We start from the raw sequence: 25,348 nt of genomic DNA, 5'->3' as shown, positions 1-25,348 counted from the left end.
TTATTAATTTAAAACTAACTGCCAAAGTGAAATGAAAACCTACAGTTCCTGAGAAACCTCGTCACAGACAAACATGGACTGGGAACAAAAGGTAACAAGGTGTGACTGAACCCAAATATAACAACTTCAATAAGCTTTCCAGGCTCAGCAAAGAGAATGTTCTTCATTAACGAAATTAATATTTATTCAGTAAATCCTTCACCTGAAATGTGACCTCATTAGACTGATATTCTCAAATCCTCTTGGTTGCTGCATAGATTTGCTTTATCTGCTTAAACAGGCTGCGAGAGAGGGAAGGTTTCCCTGTCTCCCTCATTTCCTTGTGTACTGTTTTTCTTTTTTTTGTAATTACCAAGCATACACCAATGCCAAAACAGGTCATATACATATACAACGACAACCAAACACAATGGACTTACAATTCTCCAAGCTTTTGGAGGACTGAAAACGCTTGCTCGTGGATGTGGCTGATCTTGTTTTGCTGGAGAACACTGGAGAGAGGCAGGGAATGCAAAACAGACAATCATATCATATCTTTCTGACCTTTTGAACCGACAGTTTGACTTTGGCAAAAGCATAATTTAAAGGCAGAGCTGTTACATTATGCATGTTTCTACTTACAGAACTGTCAACATATTGCATGAGCAGAATGAGAGGTTTCCAATGGTTTCGATGAGATTTCCCTCCAAATCCCTGCAAGAACACAATATGAAATTCACACACACACACACAGAGAGAGAGAGGGAGAACATTCACCCTAAGACCTTTTTGTTACCACACAGCCTTTTGATTTCCGCATAACCTACTTACAGCCAGTTCAATCTTGGCATTTCCCGACAGATGTCGTCCAGCTTTGTCAAAGAGTTGTTCAGCAGCTCCCTGTCAATCAGCGGCACACAATATAACATAGACAGACAGATCAGCAAAGCCTCCTAACAGCAGGATGTTTGTCATTTTGACACAGAGCAGCAAAGTAAAACGAACAAAAAAAAAAGATGGAGGTAATGAAAACTCACAGTAAAACTAGGGAGTTCAGCCCTGTAAAGGTCATGGGGGATATTTGATGGATATTGTTATTTTCCAGGATCCTAGAAGAAATAAAACAAGATACAGTTTCAGCCTCATTTGCAGGATATGGATTCAGAGGAAATAATAAAAGAGATGCTTGGTAACCTTGTACTGTAATAACACAGCAAAATGTGCCTCATCAGAAATAATCATTCATTTATTGCTGAGGAATTATCTCTGCTTTGGGAATTTCAACGTACAACCACTCCAGCTTGTGCAGGTCCTGGAACACTCCCGGCATCAGGATCGATATCTTGTTGTTGCTCAGATATCTAATAGAGGAGAGATATGGTTGTGAGGTCAAATGAACTGGATGCTCTCTGAACATAATGAGTTATTGACCACGGTGTTTAAAACCGTTCCTCCACAGGTATTCTTCACGGTTTTTCGACATGTACGCCACACTCCGTTCATGTACGTTTAATCATGCTTTGTCAGCTGCAGGTTTTTTGACGTAAGAAGTGACTCCTAAATCACAGGCACTAATATGAAGCCATAAAAGCCTGTCCTCCCACAGGAACATAGCCTTTTCTTTAGGGGTGTGTAGAGTGATAAAAGGTATCTCCTCTGACCTTGACACCCCACAGGAAAATGTGTTACTAGCCACCTCATTAATTAAAAAACTTGAAATATAGCACAGCATTCATAGTGACGACACCCTTACCCTAACCTAAATCTAACCCTATCAAATCCAAGCGTTAACCTTTCCTTAAACCTAATTTTCAAGGGGTGACAAAACGTGAGCATCAGCCAAAATGTCCTCACTTTCCCCAAATGTCCTCACTCATATGGTTAATAAGTTTTTTGGTCCTCGTCTTTTTATATCTTCACCTCATAGACATAATGCATTTTCCTTTCACTTACCCTAGCCTTAACGAAGACAACTAAGTGTCTTACCCTAACCCCAACATAACCTAGTTTTCAAACCCTAACCATACAACCAGGTCTTAGCTCTGAAAAAGCACTTTTTTGTGGTTTTTGTGGACCTCACAAAGACATAAACACAAGTACACACACACTTAACAAGGGGAACTTAATAAGGGAACAAAGCAGCTAAAGGTGTAGTGACAAGCTAAGGCTGTAGTCCGACTAAGGCAGGCGATCGGACAACTTGCCGAGTGTACATGCAGAGGACAAAATCGATTTATTGGTCATGTACGTCTCTCTAGTGTATTGATCAATTTCAAGTATGATCAATTTCCTGTTGACCTTTATGTCACAGAAAAACCAACAGCGAACAGGGCGAGATGGACGGCAAGATGGATCGTGCTGTGGCTCTGTACGTTTCCTACCTGCTGTACATGTTAATCGTGACACAAATTAGATCGAGCATGGCCTTTATGATGTGCTGTGTTGTCTTAAGAAAGACGCCGCCACCTTATGATTTCCATTAACAGCACTGCAGTTTATACATCGTCTCTTTTCTACTTCTGGGTCCGGCTCCAGTCCGACTAAGCGTATACATGCAGGAGTAATCGGACTATGAATCTCAATATCCAGGTCTGTGAGTCAGACTAAAACTAGCTCGATTCTAGTCGGACTAACATGTTTACAAGACATGTAAGAAAACTGAATTATTGTCTTAGTCCGACTAAAATTGGACTTTTAACATGCATTTAAACTGGTACGTGCAGCCTCACAGCAGGAGTCTGGTGTTCTTCTCCACTTCATTTCCTCATCTTTAGGATTTTTTGCAAAGTGGTAGAACGTTTCTGTGTGTTTTCGCAAAAGACAATAACAAACCAAAGGCAATAGTGAAGGAGCAGGTGCAGTTACTCACGAGTGAAAGAGGTAAAATGGGGTTTTATATCGTAACAGTGTTTGAGAAGGAGCAACTAGTGCTTTTTGACAAGCTTAAAAAAAAAAAAAAAAAAATCACGAAGAGACGCCTGGAGAGAAACAGTTCACACTCTACTCCACAATTCTTTTTCTTTACTTCACAGTTGTAATATTTCTGTTCTCCGCCACTATTTTCTCACATCAATAATGTATGAAGCGGAGGATCTTTGTATCTGCTTCACTTTTCTGCCTCGGCTGCAGAGATTTAGTTCCATTCAGTTACAAGAGTAACAGTAAGGTCACAGACTGATATTAGGAGATAAAGTCTGACTCAGGTTTGAAATTTAAAATCATGTTTAAAAAAAAAAAAAAAAAAGGTCAAGGTGGAACCGACGAATGATTTAATGGCATATAAATGGTGATTTGGAAGACTTCACATAATTACCAGGGGCATCAAGAAAATAACATTCTGTCACTTGTATTTCAGGCTGCAGTGATTAATGGATTACTAAATTAACTGTCAACTCATTTTTATAATGGATTCATTACGTTTGTAGACAAATCAAGACAAAACGTCATCATTTTGAGGTTTGACAAACATTCTCTGGCATTTTACGGTACAAACGATAACGTGATTAATCGTCAGATTATGAAATAGATATTAATTGCAGCCCTATTGCACTGTGTAATAACAGCTTGAATAGATGCAGTGTTCACAGGGCCAAGAAGACATGGTTCCCAAACATTCAGATGACCCTCATTTGTTTAAATATCACTGTATGTGACAGCATTAGGATTTTCCCAGCCCGGACCAAAGCAGGACTTGAAGGCAGATAATCCTTCATCAATAGCTAATGGTCATCACGGAGAGGAGTCCCTGTCACACACACACACACACGAAATGAATCATCCCTGCTGTACTGTCATATTCCATCTTCCTGAACTGAAACGTTTTACCGCATAAACACTCCACTGCGAATCAAGCAAGACGTCCTTGAAAAGGTTTTTGAGTACATGTAGCTTTGGCACCAAACGGAAATGTGACGTTCTGCTTTTACATCATTGGTTTGATGAGCTGCAATTTTTTTTTTTTTGTCACAGTTACAATTACAGTGATATTTATTTATTGATGTCTAAATATGTTGCAAAGTAACACAACTATGTGATTTTTCTGATAATATACGTGATTGGAAACAATCATAGTAGTCAGAGCATAGTCATAGAAGACAATTTTAAGACAGTCTTTGTAGAGCAGCCGAGAAGGACAGTGTGTCTTCTTCTACCATTAACATTAAAACACCCAAGGACAGGGGAGAGGGTTGATTAATAGAAATGTGCCTCGTTGCCCTTTATCTCTCGACATGGCACCGTGTTACAGTTGAAAGTCAAAGCAAAACTTGTTCAGTTACTACAAAACTTTCACTGATCGTCCTCTTGTGGGCTCACAGATATCAGATGTCACTGACAGCTAGATCAGGAGGGGGTTGTTGATCCTGTCACTTGGCTCCCCAGAAGGTGTAAATCTTTAAAGCTAAAATTCTCTTCTGCCTACATTCCAATGGCCACATCTTCTTCATAATATATTCAAATTTCCATGTGTTAGACATTGTTGGAAAGCTTAGAAACCACATACATTTTCAGAATGTAAATAACTCAAAATGCCCCTCGGGAGACTGGACACATAATACTCAATGATCAAATAGCTCTCTCTGTTTACCGGGTAACAATGTTTTATGGTAATTTATGTAAAACTCACTTATTCCGCCCTCATCCACTCAATTATAGCTAATATTTTAGGTTAAGGTTTTCTTACAAAAATATATATCACAAACTTTACTTTTGAAGGACCCACTTATGAGATTTGATTCGATTGTGCCACATAATGACTCTCTATCCAGCCTCCAGAGGCTAAATACTTGGATCTGGATGTTAACAGAACAAAAGGTAACTTCTGAAGGTGACAATGACCTGATAACTGAGACAGTTAACAGACAGATGTTTTGTTTTTTTTGAAGGGGTTTACTCCTGTTATTGTTCCCATGGTAACATTAACGACAGAATGACACAGACAGAACCCATCAGCCTTAATGCTCCTCACGTGGCCTATACCTCCAGGTTGTTATTGTCCTCATGTAGCTGGTATGTTCAGCAATTTAAGTTTGAGACACTCAGATGGAAGACTTGACTTTTAACAGCAATTAAATCTGCACAGAGAAGGTTCCGGCGAGAGATTCGATGCGGAAATTAAAAGACGTACAGCAATTAATGTGGAAGTGAGACTCGGCAGAAGTGTCAGCTTATCACGCTGGCCACATTGCACGAGTTCAGTCGACTGACGCAAACAGCTGCGAGTGAAACAGCAACATGCCCGATGACAATAACTGAGCAACTTCAACACCATCTGGAATACTGTGTTCGTGCCACCTTGCGACTGAGCAACATGTGCTAAAAAAAAAAAAAAAAGTGAACAAACTTACAGTCTCGTGAGGTTATACAGGCCCCTGAATGCATCAGGACTCACATCTTGGATTCTGTTGCGCTGAAGGTATCTGTGTGCAGAAAGAACGCAAAAAAAGATTGTGTGCATCGCTTGAAAAATAAAGTTAATGAAAAAAAAAAAAAACAAATACACACAATGGCAGATATCTAACAATCTGCAACGATACACAGCCCTGCTCACACCTGCAGTTTTGTCTCTTCATGTTTTCTCACACCCGGAAAGGGATTTGGATGTTTTGTGTGTGCATATCTCGGGGAAATGTTTGAATCTGGACAGACTGACGAAGCAGCGACTCAAAGCTGAAAGTGCGACGAAGGCAAATGGTTTCTGGCAGATCATCAAACCTATTCTCCCACGAGCACAGAGTGCGACTGTTTGAAGCTGATAAACAGCGTCAGTCAGGAATAAATATGAATGAATATGAATTATAAAATAGGAAGAAAGAGAAATGCAGTTCTCTTCTGAATCTTCTATTATTTTTGTTACCTGAACGGCATTATTGAGAGAATATAGACCCAACTCTTTGGTCAAAACACATACATCTTATTATGGCACATGGAATGAAGGAATAAAAGTACTGAACAGTAAGAAAATAATCATAAAATGAATCTAGTAATCTTAATCTTACTTTTGCAACTCATGATTTGTGATAAACTCACAGTTTCTGTAGGCTCTGGTATTTAAAGAACGTGTTTTCTTTCAGTCTCTGAAGCCGGTTCCTTTGTAAAGACCTGAGGAACAGAAATACCATTTTCAAGGTTAGACATTTTACATGTGGGTTGAATGATCCCCCCCCAAAAAAAAAAGATTCAGAAACCGTGATGTTTGAGTTGGTCATTTGAAACTAAAAAAAGAAAAGAGAACGTTTGACTACCTCTGTTTGTAAAGGCCTTTTTCAGGTCAGACTCAGTTTTTCCCAACACAGCAAACAAAATAACAAACTTTTATCACTGGGTCATTTACCAGGGAAATAAATCTGTAAACAGGGCAAACTACAGCCTCTTTATTCTCCTTCATAATCTCAAAGAAGCTCAAAAGTAATCGTTCCTTTCAGTCATTGATTTTAAAGCTTTTAACGGATTAACGGGCGATTAAAGGATCATCCACACTCACCGGCACCGTCGAGCGGCTGGATTGTGTCGGTACTGAGATTTTCTTACTGTTGACAATGTCTCTGTGGGCTCGCCACGCTCTTACCAAACACAGACACTGTTATTTCTTGCGTGACGGTACGCTCCGGAGCAGTCCAGTAAACAAACAAGAAACCTCTTAATTCTAAAAGTCCCTGTTTTTTTAAAGGTTACCACTGGTATCGAGCAAATGGGGAGCGCTCTAAACGTTCTGTTAAATTCAAAGGAGATTGCAAAATCCTACTCCAGATACCTGTTTATCTGTGATTTTTTAAAAAGGATTAGCCATTTAATCATCAATTTACCAACTGCTTTCTTTTACCACCGCATTGGGTTGAGAAAGCCTGTGGATTATTGGTCCTCAAAAAACTTTGAGTGCCTCAGATCTTGCTCGTCATTGAAGGTGAAAAGATACAATATTTTCCCAAGGATAATTTGAATGTTCTTTTCATTTTCATTTTATGGGGGGCAGGTGCCATTATTGAATGGCCATCTATAAAAAGTTTCAAGACGTCATATTATTATTAAGTGAAGACACTCAGGAATTAATTCGACTAGACTTATAGGATTTTACAAGGTTCTTTTATGGATTTGTAGTTTTCATGATAAAAATGTGGCACGACCTGCAGAGAGTTTGTATGAAATACACTGTTTAAACTCAGCAGCAGTGGAAAAAGTCTTATCCTACGCAAGAGGAGATTAATATTTATAAGATCTGATTTTGCAGGTTGAGGTTTTGCTGCTCTACGGGGAGGCGTTTAAGCATTTTCTTTGGTTTTATTCACAAGTGGACGGACGGAGCAGGAGATCAACAGGCAGACTGGTGATGTTGCAGCAGTAAATGTGGGCATTGTGCTCATCTGCTGTCGTCAAGAGGGAGCCAGGGGGCCAGGCAAAGCTTTCAATTTACTGATTGATTATTTTTTTAAACTTTTATTTCACTAGGAAGTCGCAACGAGATAAGACGAGATTCTAATCTCAATGTGACCGAGCCAAGATGGGGGTGAGTTAGCAGCATAATATAAGCAATGGGACAATCGTATTCACAAATAACATTAGGAAACAATAGATGGCTACTTTTTATTAGGAGTTTAAATGTTCTTCCAGTGCTTGGTGTGGTTACACTTTACATTACAGAACAGTAACAATGTGGTATTAGTCTGGTAATAACTCTGTTGACCAAATTGTTACCATTCTATGCCCGTGTTTGCCTGTTTCTGTTCTGACAGAGGGAAGTTTAAACTGACACTGTGATTAATGCCAACTCACTAACACGAATAATGAGCTGTGGGTCATGACCCGACGAGTAAGCTCGCATATATAAGCAGATAAATGAGGACAGGAAAACGGATGGACCATTAACACTGAACACGCATTAATTTGGCAATTAATCAATGTGTTATCAACGAAAAACTGGGAACTGTTTTGAAAGCTTGGTGTCTTTATGCAAAATAGCCACATAATATGTGAAGATGTTATATATGGGTTATATTTTTGTTTCCATCTATCTTGGATGAAGATATTTGAAGACAGCAACTTGGACTGTATATTGTTAACATATTTGAAATTATGCTATGAACCCATCAACCATAAGTAAACTTGGATAAACTCCAATTGGCCAGCGCCATGACCAGTCCTGTCCACTGGGAACAAACAAACAACATCATGTGACCTGAATCTAGCGACCACTTTTTTGAATATACTGTGGTTGGACTATAGCAGCATCTCAAGAATAAGAATTCTACACTGTTCATGGCCATCGAATTGATAAGTGAAATGCCTGTGCATTTCAAACTTTGGTCATCTGCACTTTCAACTAACCAAAAGAAATTTCCCTTTGAATAAGTTGTCTGACTTAGCTGACTGCAAAATCCGAAAAAAAAAAGCAATTAAGTGAGTTATGCCAGGCTGATGACAAAGCACATGCACTGTGAAAGATAATCAGGTAAAGCCAATCTGTTGGATAATTGCATTAATATTAGAGGTTATGCAAGTGCGGCCTAAAAATATGATGTGTGGAGAATTTACTTTTATGAATGACATCTTGATGACGTTTTTTTTGTGTTCTTGTCACATATATGTCAGCGGAACAAAAGGCTTTTGATGGCAGCAAATCATTGTCTCTGTATACATTTTTTAATGTTTCTTTGCAGTGAGGTGAGCACATGAGTAAATAGACAAGAGGTGATTTCCCAAAAAGTGCCAACATGGCTCACGCAGCCAGTGTAAAAGGTCTCGACATGTGTGTCTAGATGAAAAAGAGAAATGAGCCACAACCTTAGTATATTTAGCACATGATGCGACAGATATAGAGGCTTAAACTATTCCCCAAAAAAGACCCACTTTACATTTATTTTTATGTCCTGTTTCTGTTCCCACATAAATAACTGTCCAACATGAGAGGATTTTCAAATTTGAGGGAGACCACAGACACGACAAACAGACTTTTTAATCCTGAGAAAGCACAGACTAGATGATCCATTCAAGACGCAGGACCACACATTTGGTGTGCTATATCAAATCCTTTCAGGGAGGGAGATTGCAGGGCTTTGGGATCTCACAGAAACCCACGTGATTCAACATGACTTCAGAATATAAATTCGTGGCTGAGAAGACAGAAATCAACTTGGCTTTTACAGTTTACGGTTCAAAACAAAAAGGTACGCAACATCTGTTTCCCGGTCTTTGTGTGGTTCTGCTCACGCCCCCAATCGCTTATTGTTGTTGTTTTCATCACGTTTAACACTTGCGATTTGAAAACTGGAAGACTGACGCAAAAATCGAGTCTATTAACTCCTCACACCACGGAATAATTTGGCCAGATAGTCTTCAAATCTGGCCTAAACTTGGAAGGCACCCACAATTGTCTAAAAGGGCCAGATCGGCACCGAAATCTGGCCAATTATCATCGTGTGTGGGGCAGGCTTACTTGCGAGCGTATTCGTGTTTTATGATTTTCAAATCCAAACTCTGAACTGAATGACGTTACGTGCGTGAGAAGCAGCAGTTCAAGGCTGCAGCAAACACACGCCACACACAAAATCCACTGCATATCCCCCGATATTAGGGATTTTGTCAGGAAACGTTTCACGACACCATGAAACAGAGTCTTTGTGGTGCCGCCTCGTGCAATTTCAACACTTTCAAGGACACACACCGCTCTGCTCGTCAATTCAATGTGATAGCACTGCATTAGGCACTTCACTCCCATCAGAGATTCATCTTTAATTCTGCCTGCAAGCGAGTTCCTCACTCACTCTGTGGCACTGAAAGGCAGCCTGAGTGGCATAATGGGCCTTTGAAGAGGAGGTACGTGCATCAATGTCAATGACCAAGGCTTCCCGCGGATGGCTTTAGCTTTTGTGTTACTGATAAAAAAAAAAAAAATTGGTTCATGTTAATTTTCTACTTACATCATGGTGACGTTTATGGCCACAGCTGGGATATCTTGAAGCTGTGCACTGTCACAGTCCAGCTCAAGGTCCCGGCACTGGCAGAGCTCTGGAACAACACCCAGCACTGAGGAGATGGAAAGGCAAGAACAAGCGACATCAAAGTATACATCAGTCAACTGGTCATTGCACCAAAGTGCCACCGTGTCAAGCCTGGAGCAGTTCTGCACAACTGCAATTTTTGGCCAGCTGAATGTAAGGTCTGAGTTCATCTCAATTAAGAAATGAAAGACCTTTTGTGACTTTGTCATCACACAGAAAAAAATATTCTATGCACCACCTAACCAAGTATGAAAGATTAAAAAAAGGCATGGTCCCATCTTAAATGTAACACTACTCCAGAGTGTATTTGGTCTGAATCAGAAACTTATTTTAACGTTGCAAAAACACAGAGCTGGTTTAGCTACCTACAGTCCTGCTCTCTGTCTCCCTCTTTGTCAATCAGTGGTACTGCAGCCTCAAAGCATGAGTGTGCTCTTCTTTCTGTTCTTCTTCTCTACTTCATTTAAAAAAAAACCACACATTTTAAATGACATGGCAGAGCTTTTGCGCGTTTTAACGTCAAAGGTGAGACACATTTTCAAGACAAATACATCTCAGCAAGTGAAAAAACCAAAGGCAGTAGTGTCGGAGCCGGTGCGGTGACTCATGAGGGAATGGTATACTGCAGATTAAGTGTGCTTGAGGGTATTTATATTGTAAGTGTGTCTAACTATGGCTCATGGTGCATCATCAAGCCAAAGAAATGTAGACCAGAGTACTAGAGAGACAATTTTCAGGCGTTCCGCCGCAACTCTTTACTCCACAGTTGTAATTTTTTACAACCCGTTTTCAGCCACTTTTATTTGCATTTAACATTATGCGAAGAGGATTTGCTTTACAGCTATGCTTTAATAGAAGAGGAATTTATAAAAGTTAGAGTGCTGAGATAAGTCAATAACAGATGTGGGTTCCTCATCTTTGCTTAGTAAATTATATTCCTGGGTAGAGCTAACTTTAATTAAATCCCAGTTAGATTAAAAAGGTTAATATGACCCTGTGTAACGAGGTTGAATCTTCAATGAAATGCAAATTTGATGACACTTTGTAAACCGCCGCAAAAACATCCTTGAAAGAAAGTTTTCAATCAAACACTTTAATTTATTACTGTGGATAATGGACTCTAAAAAAAAGACACTTATAACACTTGCAGCAAACCAAGTCTTTTCAGGCTCAAAATATGGATTATCTGATGAATAGGAATTCAGTCAGATTACTCACTCATTCATCCATTGTCTACAGCTCTATTTTCCACACAAGGGTTTGCTGGTTAGCTGGAGCACAACCTCACATTCATAGCACCGGTTACATTCTTATATCATTAGAGATGACGTTAATGGGGTCATGTGACCTAGACTTTCATTACAGCATGTTACATGTGCTGAGTGAAGCATTTACCACACTTCATGGATAATTTATGTGACATCCAGTCCATTGATTTTGACCAGCGCTGAACTGATATCCATACCGAGCATTGTATCTTACTGCTGACCAGTCCATGTTTTACCCTGTCTCGTGCCTATAGACTGTAAATTAAAAATGGATATAGTTTTCCAGTTTTAAAAAGTGAAGCCCCAGTTTGCCACCATAGCGATTTTCTGGTCTCGATGACCACGCAAAGCTGCTTCACACTACAGTTTTGCCATTCATCCACTCACACACTCATGCTTCAGGATTCAAATTGAGAGTTTGTTTTGCAAATAAACAACTACATGAAGTTTATTAATAATAATAATAATAATAATAATAACAATAAGCAGTTCCAAACGCATTTCCAAAATGCAGATATGTCGTTAAAAGGCTGATTCATTGATAGGAATGCTCTTTATAAGGTCCATTAGTTTCCTACATTCATGTTAAAAGGCAAATAATAAAAGGGGTTACTTTCCCTTTTATGTCTGCCACAGTTTTTTTTAGAAGCATCAAACCACTGAAATGCTGATATGGTCTGAAAAGTGTATTTGAACTTCCAGCAAAATAAGGATAAAGAGAAACCCAGAGAACAGAAGAGAGAGGGGACAAACAAAATGAAAAACGGGATGAGCTGAATGTGTTGCTGTTACTTTGTCTCCGTGCCTCAATCTCATCTCTGTGCAGCTCTACAACATTGAACTTCCAATAAAACAGGTCTATGAGGACAGGACCCTTTCAACTGTCTGAAAAGGTCATTTAATTCGGAGGGTGGGAGGTTTAGCCATAGCTAGGAGAGAACAAGTCAAACAATGTATGTGCGTTTCTGCTGTTGTGAACACCGCAACACTTCATCTGATAAAAACTAAGGCAGACTGGCAAATATAGAACGACACAAATCAGCACTGCTCTGTCATTTTATAATAACAATGTGTCCTTGTGAGTAAATAATGATACAGGTGTCACGTGAAATATGCCATAAAAAAGGAAAAAAATGTTGCCATGACTCCTTTGTTAATCACTGTGGTGAACAAGATAAGATAACATTTAGCTTATCTTATCGTATAAGCTTTATTTATCCCACAGTGGGGAGAGAACAGGGTTCCAGCAGCTCAGTATACAGATAAACAATTACAAAATATTATAAAAACTGTACATGGAAAGAAATAAGATAAGAGTGAATGTAAAATTTACATTCACTCTTATCTTATTTCTTTCCATGTCTTATTTTTATCTTTACCTAATATGCACCTTATTTAATAAGGTGCATATTAGGTTAAGATAAAAATAAGACAAATATAGGCAAAAACAAAACTGTAAACAATAACTTAACAGACAACAGCACAAGGATTCTATTTTTACGACGCTAAACACAACACCACTTTAACTTAAAACAATGTTGTTTCAAATTGTTTTTTCTCTCTTTTCTCTCTTTAGAGTAAGTGGTGAACATTAATATCAATATCGTGTTCTTGGAATAGGTCTGTTTTAATGAAGCAATGGATTATTTATGGATTTTTAATGTAGCAAACGCTGGTGGAGTAAAGAAGTCCACCAGCTCAAAAACAGGCTGCGGTCACATTAGAAGTGCTCACTGAAGCAGCGAAGGGTCAGAATCCTCTTCTGGTTCTGACTGAGGCTGATGATACCATCAGTTGGTCCAGGAACAGAACAACAATCACTCAATCATTATTGTTTTTTTGTTTTGTTTTTTTTAATATATCATGCAGCTTTTCTGGGATCCCCACTGTGATCCAGGACATTTTTCTTTCAGGATGAATGATGGTTTATGAATAAAAAATAAACACAGTGAGCCATTCTGTGTGTGTGTTAATGAAGCATATTGTGATTTCAGAGGTCGTTAAGTCTAGAAAGAAAAGTTTTCAACAAATATTCAGGTTTTAAAGACTTAAGATATCAGTTACTCACACTAAACTGAGACTTTGGGTAAAAGCATTGTAAAAAACCTTCAGGCTCTTCTTCATGAAATCAACTGTAACTGCATTAATCGTGCTTTAAAGTGGCACAATTCATTCTTACGGCGCTTTTCCATAATACACTTCGAGCACTACTCGACTTTACCCTGTTTTCCTGGTGCTTCTTCTGGTACCTGCTCATTGATCAGAGAGTCACGTATAAAACTATGTCACGGCAGTTTCTCGCAGCTGTGCTGTGACAACCATGAAGTAATGAAAAACTATGTGCCGATACCTAAACCGAGTGGAGTATAGGGCTCGAACTGTTTAATGGAAAATGCCATTCAAGTAAAATACAGGCTCTTAACTTTGGCTTCACTTTCTGGATCTGAAAACAAAAGTCTCTTTTCATATATATATATATATAGTAAATGCTTGCAGTACAAATCACCAAAAGACCCATGAGTTTTAGATAAAAAAACATGAACAACCCTCTTTATAATCTGATTTAGCAATATCAGATCTAGTTATATCAGATCTTTCTCAAATGTCGGCATCTATCAAGGGCTACAAAGCTACTTGCATCGCCAAGGCGACCAAAAATGTTACTGCACACTTTATCTGATGCCCGTGCTGTTTAAAAACACTCCACTCCAAGATGTTCAGCAGCATATTATTTTCCTCACAGCATACACAACGCATGGATTTATATACATTCCGTACAATTTTAGTCTGATGACTTTTCTCCACTTAAAACGAGCTGTGCTCAAGCCGACTGCACACGCACACCCACACAAAATACTTATCCACACACGGTTCAGATAACTCTGGGAAATTACATTTCAGATAAAATCATTCCCCAGAGACTCATAAACATAAGTGCAACTTTATGTTATGACTCAGCGCTGAACTCCAAATACAGAGACAGATCAGACTGAAGTCAAATAACAGGGATCTCAAGGTTACGACCGGTTAACTCTGCACCAAACCATCACTGAAAGGAAATGTTTATGATATGGAAATGGGCAGCCTATCACTGATGTGCACCAACCATAGCTCTACATATCAACTGCCCGGAAGATTCACAACACATAATCCTTGAAGCTGACTTGAAGCTCCATCACAAACATCCTCCACATGAGGGTCGTGGAGGGAGCTGTGCCAGTCTTGGCGGAAATAGGGCAGTAGGCGGGGCCACACCCTGGACTGTTCGCCAGTCCATCACAGGGCCATCATATACATAGACAAACAACCACACACTCTCACATCCACTGTCAATTTAGAGCATCCAATTTACCTCATCCCCATATTGCATGTTTTTCGACTGTGGGAGGAAACCGGAGAACCCGGAGGAAACCCACGCACACACGGGGAGAACGTGCAAACTCCATGCAGAATCTGGGTCTTATTGCTGCAAAGGCAAGAGTGCTAACCACTACACCAACTGTGTGGCCCAGTACATTGAAATAATAAATTAATGACTATGTCTCTTTTAATTCTGACAAACAGAACAATCGAGTTGATACCGCACACAGAGAAGTAAGTGGAGTGGGTTGGAGGTCCTTGTTTATCCAGTCTGTACCCAAAAATTGCTCCTGGAGGCTTTAGTGGCAGCATGAGAAAAGGTGGGAATGACGTATGAGAGGAAATAGCACTGCACATACTGTAGATGCCCTGTATGAATGTGCGTGTGAATGAGTGATGAGGCAAAACTGGCGTTACATGCTTTGAGTGGTCATCAAGACAAGAAAGGTGCTACTGCAAATATACAGACCCTCAGCTGCCATGTCGTAGGAATTCTCACAGGTATGCAAGTATTATTTTTTTGTTGCAGCTCCTTAAAAGGATTGCGCAGGTTCTTTGAAGCATGACTGTGTGAGGAATTGACACGTAATCAACGCCGAGCCTTGCAGCCATTCCTGTGAATCAGCCTGATTACATGGTTATCGGCAGGGACAAAAGGAACTTAACAGAAAGAAAATCTGCACCTGCGTAAGTCTACGATATTTTAAGAATATGTTCACCGCTATATCTTACACTTCCCTTCCCACACGTCCATTTAAACATTTTTTTTTTTGAATATCTACATACTGGAAAGGAAAAACACACATTTTCAAAATAAAATAAATAAAAAAAATAAATATAATAATTTATATTCATTGCTCTCCATCTACCACTACTACTACTACTACTTATAATATCTTTAGAAAGAGGAAGTGTTTCCTTGCCAATTTTGTGCTCACTTGTGTGAAGGACTATGTTGGACACCACAGTTGGTAAACACCAGCAAGTCGGCAGCGAACATGATTCAAGGTTGTGTTTCCTTTTTCCTTACACCCTCTAACTAGTGATGCTTCACAAGAGCATAAACCATCTCTAAAATTGCAGCTCAGCAACAGAACAACATCACTTACAGCATATATTGGACCTGGTCCTGGCGCTATAGCTCGGCATTCCGAAAAATTTGTCTAAAAGATGCGGCCATCCATTATTGTCTCCTGTGAAAGAAAAGAGAACAGACAAAAACACATATTTACAATCAATCACTTTGTACTTCAAAACCAAACAACTTTTATGAGGTAAAATATAAAGTGGTGTACAGACAGGACACATAACCGTGGTTCGAGCAAGAAAAGGTTTAAATGCAGTAAGTGCCAAAAAGACACACAAAACTGCTCAGCGGCAAACTTGGTTCTTCTTGGAGCCCTCAAATTTGGCTATAAAAGAAAATTGGGTATAAAAGTGGTAAAAGCAGCCGCAGCGCTTGCTTGACAAATGGATTTGCCATCCTTTTGACATTTGATGTTTTCATTATTGTACATGTAATATATATAGTACTTTAAATACTTGCATTGAGATGCTCTGCCTGCTGTGACTGAAAACATGAATTCCACAGTAAGAGGTCACTCCTCAAAAAGCAGCCAGCTGGCACAGACATATAGACTGTCATTTAAATTAATCATGGTATTGAACACAGGCATAAAGAATGTGGACTTCTGCCAAGTTTGGTCATTAAATGGAGCAAAAATGACCTGAAACTTCAACAGCGATACGACAAGGACAAAGAGCAATCACACTTCCTGCAAATCAGTGGACTGATGTTGAGCACAGACACTGAAGTGGGACACCGCATCACTACAATGCAGTTATTGCTAGCTAACTGCTAACTACTATTAGACTATAAAGGTGTATATACTATATTAGTGTGTAAATACTTTATATATTAGTACTGGGCTATTATAACTTTATCTTTACATTATCTTTTATATAGCAGACACTATTTGATGCTCTGTCCCAGAGTTTTTCAATCCTGGTCCCTGGGACCCGCCGCCCTGCATGTTTTAGAAGTTTCCTTGTTTCAACTGACTTGATTTAAATGAATGGGTCGTTGTCAGGTTTCTGCAGCGCTTGCTGATGAGCTGACCATTTTGAATCCGGTGTGTTGGAGCAAAGAAACTTCTAAAACATGCAGGGCGGCGGGTCCCCGAGGACCAGGATTAAGATACCCTGCACTATCTAGTTCATTCCCAATGACTACCAAGGCTGCATGACTTGGAGAAAATATATTTATCACTGCACTCTTTCTGACGGAAAGTGCAATTTGACTTGTAATGTGATCCCTTCAAGTCAAGCCTCAGTTCAATATTGCTGTGATGGAGCAAAACCACATGATATTGACACCATTAAAACATTCACTTTTATGACTTGATGCAAGGACGACGGTGTAAAGCTGCAGTCGTTGAAGTACTTTCTTCACCATCACTCTTTGGTAAGTAAGTGACACGGGTCCCTCAGTCCTCAGGGTTTGACAGAATTATATAAAACACACAACAAGATGATCACAAAGACAAAAAGCACAGCTTGTGAGATCTGCTTAACTGCTTAACTTTAAGTTGTGCTTCAGTCTCAAATGACTTCTCAATATGCTTCCTCTGTAGTGTAATTTCTCCTCCATTGTGTGACTCATCTTACCTCAGATCTGGACCTAATTCCCCCGTCACTCTGCCGAGCCGTTCATTAGCTGGTGTGATCTATTCATGTACGACAGCAGCACACCTGCCTGCGTGGCTCGTCTGCTGCCCTATTTTTAAGTGATTCACCGTCTGCCCTTAATTCCGTCACGCTGCTTTTGTGCTCACATTCCGCCACTCCATCTGTCCAGTCCAGAGTAATCAACTCTCACCCTCGATCAGTCTCAGCAGGTCATCAAGCACCACCATCGCCACCAAAGTCTGGACTCCAAACGAAAATGAAATGAACTGTGAACTAGCAATCCAGGTCCAGCTTAGACTGATGGAATTGACTGAACATGTATAGTGGATACTTTTTCTGTGAATCCTTCCAACCATATAAGAAACGACACAAGCAGCAAATCCTCCCCTAAACTTGAGCCATGTTTGTTGTGCTTCAGCGGATATCATTTCAAATTTCATGGGTCCTTCTGCACTAACAGTAAAAGATGAAATCCAGCTTTCATATGAATCCTTGTATCAGACCGAGCTCCCGTGAAAAAAACATGATACCGCTCACTCGCCACATATACAAGTCCAGACTACGCATAAAACGACTCATAAGAGTTTTACAGCTAAACATCAACTTTGTTAAAGCCTATGTTCTCGGGTGAATTACAACTTCAGTCAGGATCTAATCCTTCAGTCACTGTTTTACTGAGAACTTTATGTGCCTATAAATCCCCAGCCTCCAACACCGGGGCTTTTTTGTGCGTGTGTGTGTGTGTGTGAACTGTGTTTGTACACGGCAGAGAAAAAAGGAGGAAGGGGTTCATCTCAGTTGCATAACATTCACAGCGGTAATTAAATACGAGATGCGAAGATTCATCTGCCTCAGGCCAGTATTGGCTGACATTCACTTTTTTTGAATGTTACCGGCTATCAGCAAATAAGAAACACCTACAGACACAAATGTTTATATTAGCTATCAATAATATTAATAATATATTAATTCAATAACTATGCCGTCTCATGAATAAATTAAAGCTTGAAATACAAATGATTGAATTTGGAATTAGAGATTGAATTAGCTCAGATCTTTTAATGGCTTTCTTACAAACAAACAACACAAATAATCACCAATGCGCCTCAGGCCAAATTGATATTTCAAACGGTACAGCACCAGTATTACATCTGCAGATCATTGCATCAAAAGGCACCACTTAAAACGGACAGACAGACATTAGACCGTGACAGCAGTAATCAGCCAAACTCAGCTGTGTGGTCTGTGGACTGAAGCTATATTGGAGTATTCATTCTGGATAGTTCCACATTCACGATACAGTATGAAACATTCAGATTAGGCACCCCAGTTGGTCTCAGAAATATCCCATCAATCATCTCTAATAAAGCATAATTGGAGTGTATTGACTTAAAAAGAAGATTGTTAAGAAGAAATGATGATACGCTTGTCAATAAAGCACACAAAGCACAGGTCAGAGGATGAATCTTAATGGTTTTTACAATCAAATCAAATTTTTACAAGAAATTCATACTTATCTACATCTCTGTGTTTCCCCAAAGAGGATTCTTATCGACTTCGATGATTAGCCCTCAAATACACACAGTGCATGCTCAGGGTGTGGCAAAGTCTGACGCAAATTGGTAATAAAAGAAACAAACATATCACTCTGCAGACTACTGTATCAATATGAAATAGTTGTAATGTTATGAATTGGTTTGCTGAAACTGCCATGCTGTCCCTCACAATGTCACCACTCTCAAAAAACACCCTCATTTTCCTTGCAAGCAACTCTCACGGTTGAATGATCACACCTCTCGTCGGAGTTGATCAATCGCAGCTCTCAGGGGAGTTGATAGCCCATATCTTAATGTTATAAATTGGTCTGCTGTTCCTCACAACGTCATTATAAAAGACCCTCATTTTCCTTGAGAGCAAATTTCATGGGAGTTGATCGCAACTCTCACGAGAGTTGATCAATTGTAGCTCTCACGGGGGTCGATCGCAGCTCTCACAGGGTTGATCGCAACTCTCACGGGAGTCAATTGCAACTCTCGTGAGAGTTGATCAATAGCAGCTCTCACAGGAGATATTGATATCCTGTCTCTTAATGTTATGAATTGGTTTGCTGAAACTTCTATGCTGCTCCTCACAAAGTCATCATCAAATACCCACATTTTTCTTGATTGCAAGTCTTACGGGAGTTGATCTCAGCTCTCACTGGAGTCGATCGCAGCTCTCACGGGAGTCGATCGCAGCTCTCACTGAAGTCGATCGCAGCTCTCACAGGAGTCGATCGCAGCTCTCACAGGGTTGATTGCAACTCTCACGGGAGTCAATTGCAACTCTCGTGAGAGTTGATCAATAGCAGCTCTCACAGGGGTCGATGGCAGCTTTCATTGGAGTTGTCATCATAAAAGACCCTAATTTATCTTGTGAGCAACTCTCATGGGAGTTGATCCCAACTCTCACGGGAGATGATCACAACTCTCACGTGAGTTGATATCCTGTCTCTTAATGTTATGAATTGGTTTGCTGAAACTTCTTTACTGCTCCTCACAACGTCATCATCAAAGACCCTAATTTTCCTTGATCGCAAGTCTCACGGGAGTTGTTCGCAACTCTCACCAGAGTTGATATCTTTATGAACTGCTTTGCTCAAGCTGCTGTGCTGTTACTCCATCACAGTGTCTTTAAACTCTCATAAAAGTCTCTCATTTTCCTTTCCAGCAACTCTCACGGGGGTACAATCAAAACACTCGCAGAAGTAAATCGCAACTCTTAAGGGAGTTGCTCGCTAGCAACATCTTACTACTTCTCAGGTCCAAATGATTTGGCTGAAACACACCACACATTACAAAGTGAGGTAATATAGTTCTGAACTTCTGCATCAAACAGAAGACACAAATGATTCCATTAGAATTATTTAGTCTTTTTTTCTCCATTTTCTCCTTTGGAGATTGGTCTAATCTGTGCCATGAGTCAAGATGTTTTAGGTCATATCCACGCCGGATCTTTTTCTTTGTCGTTTTGGAAAATTTCCCCGTAAAAACGGCATCGTTTCAGGAAACGTCTGTATCCACACGAAACGTATGTAGTACATATGCCAGGCCTGTAAGTGGTGCTGTAACGCTACACCACAAAAAAAAATGGAGAAGACGTTAGTCACAGCAACGGAGACAGTATGAACCGAGCCAGGGGAAATAAAGAAAGAAAATAAAAGTTATCATAAAGCAAACAGACAACAAACCACAGCGTTAACAACTTGGCGACTTTGACTCGACTTTGACTTCAACTTTTTTATATTCACCCCGACTGCCAAAGTGAGGCACCAGGGCGTGAGTGTGAGTGTTGAGTGAGAGATTTCTCATGCTTAAGGCCACATATTTTCTGTCTGTGTCAAAGTAATTAACACAATGTCATGTACACAACTCGTCTTTTTTTCACGTTTCATAAAATTGAAAGAGAAAATAGGAGGAACTATGTATCGAAGGCGAGCAGTGATACATGGAAACACTTTGAAAATGAGAAATGTACTGAATCAAACCAAATCCATCCATAATAAAAGGTATTGTTCCTGCACGCATCAAAGATACGTACGGAAAACTCCTCTCAGGTAGAGATGAGTAGCCCTCATACGTGCATAAGAAGTTTGAATTATCATATGAAACTGGTCATCTATGCACTGTAGGAACATATACTTATAATATGGAGAAGCACTCATCATATTTCTGAGCTTTGTGATCAAAGCCTGTGCATTCACAGAGCGCTGGGCCGAAAAGAAACCTAGCCTTCCCTCCCTCCTGTCATGTAAATTTGTGTTTAGCATTTCGCCCATTTAGTGGGGGGGTGGGGAGCTGTACTTCAAAGGGCAGTCAAGGAGGTCTCTCGCAGTTTTTGCTTTGCACTCCGGCTGCGAAATACAAATCTCACAAAGTGCCATGGCTGTGACTTCATCAGCTGCGATAAAAGCGACGTTGATGAAAAACAGACAGTGCTCCGCACATTCATTGACGAGTCTTCCCGTGTGCTCAAAAACAGGACACACAAGATGGGTAAAGTAACAAAAAAAAGTTAAATTGAAAACTAAAAAAAAACAATTTTCCGATGTAGGTCTGTGGTCTGTTTAGAGAGACAGTTCAGATAAACAATTTTTATTGACAATGTTGCCAATAACTATGTATTATGAGTCTTTATGTCCTGCTGTCCTACTGTACTTTTTTGTATTATAGTCTCTAACAATCATTATTATGGTGCTTTCAGACATGTAATGAAGTTTTCCTTAAATTGGTCTGGAGGGCATTTTGCAGGAACTTTTATTTGAAGAATGTCTGAGTGGGCACGGGGATGTGACGAAACAGTGAGACATTTTCTGGAAAATCCACACTCTACCCTGCTGCTCGCCTCAAGGTTCCAGACAATCTCCTGCTAATTGGATAATGCCTAATGAAGTAAACAACAAAATAATAAAAAATATATTGTGATTGGATCACATTTGTGATGATTTTAGAAACTATGCCGACATATATTGGTCAATTATTTTGCTCACCTGTCAACACATGTCCCTTTAATGTGATTATTGTATATTTTGAGTTTTGCTCCTAAAACACTTAATATAGTTTAATCCTGCTATTACTGGGCCTTTAGACAATTTATTACTTAAAGGTGCCATATGTAAGAATGTGGCCAAAAACGGTTAATACATTCAAATTCAAAATACCGAGGTCTTTTAGGTTTCGTTTTCTGACGTAACTGGCAACCCGTGGTTGCTCGTCAGCAGAGACTCTACTGACTGCAAAAGATTGTTTTTTATGCAAATATTTTGTCTGTACTGTTGTTGTTGGTGAGTTCAGTTTGTTATATGAACATTATTCCTCAGTCTCTGTGACATATTAGGAGGATTTTATGGCCAGTTGCTTTAGATTTATTACATAATGCACCTTTAAAGAATGTGACATGAGCGATTGAAATATTTTCTTGTTGCTACTATATATTGATAAAATGAATCAATAATTCTGTTTGGTATATTTCTTGCCAATGTCTAACACCTGAAAAATCGTTCCAATAAAGCCATCCATGCATACATCCAATCAAAAAACACACCAGTTGCATCAATTCTTTCATCCAATTCCTTGCATGCAGTCTGAAAACATTTTATAGTATTTCTTCCGAAAGGATGTAATCACTTTTTCCTCTATTTAAAAAGGAAGCAATTTCCTCACGATTTCCCAATAAGCACTGCGTGTCCCTGTGGATGTGACTCTCCTGACTGGCAATGGGATTTATGACTTCATACAGCACTTGATCTTCAATACAGCACGCGGCTGGATAAAGCAGCGGCAAGAAAAATCCATCTTCCATGTATCAGTGGCTCGTCTGGCAGCTGAAATATGCTGTGATTATGAGGAGTGAAACAAAACAGAACGCTGATCTTACGCATACTTGTTACAATAAGGAGTGGATATCGTTGTGTGTGGAGCCAGGTTGTTTCCTGTGACGAACTTGGCTCGATGAAACCACGGTACACACAGCTTGGGGTTTGTGGGTGAGTACGTCAGTGATTGATTTGTCTCTCCTTTGCTCTTAGGTGGTGGGCTCACCAAGGATTGACACTTGGATTCAAGCATGTCTTGTCATATATATATATATATATATATATATATATATATATATATATATATATATATGAACAGTACTGTGGGAAAAGTCTCGGGGGCATCAACAGCTCTGTTGCCTTGTCTGTCGAGTGCTGTGATAATTGGCAGTTGGATTGGAATGATGTGACCGAATGTCACAAGAAGGGTCTCCTATACTGAATAAAGTGCGGATGTAAAGCTCAAGCATGTCTTGAATAAACCTGGTGTTATATAACTTTTTTCACAGCAGGGAAAAACACAAGCATGTCCCATATTAAATCCTATTTCTCCAAGTTAATGAATGTCCTAATGAACATGTCCGTGACATGCTTTGGTCAAACTACCATAAGGATGAAGCACCACAGCAGTTCAATCACCCTGCCAAAACAGCCCTGTTCAGAACGCTTTGTATTGTAGTATCTTTTTATCTAAAAAAAAAAAAGGAAAACAAAACTTAAGGGACAGTAAATGACATCACCCACAGAGGCCACTGTGAGCTAACAGCAGTTAGCATTTGGAAAAGTGATCATTTGCAGGCTCTAGCAGGCACATTGCCGTCATATATAACATGTATCCACTGGACAGATAAATCCTCTGAGGCTGGAAGTTTGTGTAGAACTCTGTGCTGCACTGTAGAGCCAAGAATCTAACTTTTTGTGGACTTCCGGGTTTTCGGATACCGTTGCCCTCGCCAGGACTTTCGCGTGTTTTACGGACAAAGCGGTGCTCTGCGAGACATGATTTACATGATTAAAAAGTTGATTTTGCATCATATGGGACCTTTAATCAGTTTGTTACTACTTTAATCAGTTTGTTACTACTTTAAGAGCAGATTTAAGAGCAAGTAGTCACGGGTCGACCACAAAAGAGAGATTTATTACCAGAATCTATTACAATTGCATTGTTTGCTGTCCCCCAAAAAAAGAATGGCACTGGCACAAAGCAAGACCACAGCCAATTTTGGGATTTGAAAATGGAAGATAAAGTAGCTCTATAATACACAGCCTTGAGACACTATTAACTCAAAAAAGCATTGCTATTTTTATTTATACAAATCACAACACAATATTATATTATAGTACAATAATATAAGCAAGAAGACCGAGGTTCGAAAGGTGTTTCTGCATGGAGTTAAGGTAAATTGGACACTCTAAATTGACTGTAGTGTAGTGTGCGAGTGAATGGTTGTATATGTGGCCCTGCAATGGACTGGTGAACTGTCCAGGGTGTGAGCCCGCCTATCACCCTGTCCCTATGTCAGCTGACACAGCACCCCATGCGACCCTCATGCGGAGGATAAAGCGGTAAAAGAAGGACGGATTGATGTATGAATACAATAATATAATAAATCTCTTGCAGGACGGTTGGCAAAGCCATGATCCAGACCGTGATTCATTTCAAGCAATGACTCAGGTGTGTTGCCAAAACCAAATAAATGTTTTATTGAGTTTGGAGGAGGTCTCTCCCCTCTGCTGCTGCTTCCCATGTAATTAAGGGTGGCAGCAGCGCGGCAATATAAGTACTTGGGCTCTGTTGTGGGAGAGAAGCTGAACTTTTATACAAACACAGCCACATGTAAAGATCAGACACAAATCAGCTGCTGCTCTTTCACGCGATGGTGCATAATTTCAGTATGGACAGGTCCTTTAATGAGTCCGTTCCTTTTTGCCGTGTTTTGCTGGTTTGACAGTTATCAAAGTCCTTTGAAAAATGGAGTTGTGTTGCAAAATCACTGACTGGCTTACATGTTCAGATGCTCTTATAAGGATGGGAGTACAGGCCGTGTCCAGGTAATCCGACACATCGTTCAAATCTTTGAGAAACTTGTTCATGTTTTTATCACGACCCGTCCAGACTATTGCGATGCCCTTTACGTCGGGGTTAGCCAGGCTTGTCAGCTTGTCCAGAATGCTGCCGCTCGCCTTCTAACAAGGACACACGGGTGTGAGCACATCTGGCCTATTCTGGCCTCCCTTTATTGGCTCCCAGTGTGTTACAGAATAGATTTTAAAATCCTTTTTTATTAGTGTACAAATGTCTAACTGGTCTCGCTCCATCCTACTTCTGTGAGTTGCTGCAGCCATTATGTGCCTCTGCGGTCTCTAAGGTCAGCTGATCAGCTGCCCTTAGTTGTACCTAAATCACATCTGAAGCTTAGAGGGGGATCGAGCTTTCACAGTTGCAGCCGCTAAGTTGCGGAATGGACTAAATCTAAATCTCTTCTCTTTGCACTTGAGACAGTGCGAGTCTATTGTTCTGCATTTTCTGTGTGAGATGTCGTGTCAGAAACAGGCAGTCGTCCAGTTTGTCTATTTTGTTTAGTGGCCTGTGACTATAGAAATATATGTGGAGGACTAGACTAGACCTGATCAAGATCTAGATCTGATCACTGGTAATATATAATGTGAACCGATTGTCAGGAAGATCAGATTTGAAGATAATTTGT

General features: G+C 39.9%; 1 protein-coding gene across 1 annotated transcript in view; it reads right to left on the bottom strand.

The window, feature by feature from the left end:
* The window catches only part of rxfp1 (relaxin family peptide receptor 1), a gene marked incomplete at its 5' end in the record, with an annotated part of 73,136 nt that overhangs the window by 18,644 nt on the left and 29,144 nt on the right, over nucleotides 1-25,348 (bottom strand). Inside the window, 9 exons of the mRNA XM_083891418.1 lie at nucleotides 420-491; nucleotides 622-693; nucleotides 811-879; nucleotides 1,017-1,088; nucleotides 1,269-1,340; nucleotides 5,325-5,396; nucleotides 6,007-6,078; nucleotides 9,891-9,996; nucleotides 15,709-15,792. Of these exons, the coding sequence (XP_083747544.1) occupies nucleotides 420-491; nucleotides 622-693; nucleotides 811-879; nucleotides 1,017-1,088; nucleotides 1,269-1,340; nucleotides 5,325-5,396; nucleotides 6,007-6,078; nucleotides 9,891-9,996; nucleotides 15,709-15,792 (691 nt within the window). The remainder of the gene's footprint in view (nucleotides 1-419; nucleotides 492-621; nucleotides 694-810; nucleotides 880-1,016; nucleotides 1,089-1,268; nucleotides 1,341-5,324; nucleotides 5,397-6,006; nucleotides 6,079-9,890; nucleotides 9,997-15,708; nucleotides 15,793-25,348) is intronic.

This window comes from Microchirus variegatus (genome assembly GCF_963457635.1).
Source record: "Microchirus variegatus genome assembly, chromosome: 6".
NCBI lineage: Eukaryota > Metazoa > Chordata > Actinopteri > Pleuronectiformes > Soleidae > Microchirus > Microchirus variegatus.
The sequence above is the reverse complement of the archived record's forward strand: the minus strand, read 5'-3'. Positions and strand labels throughout refer to the sequence as shown.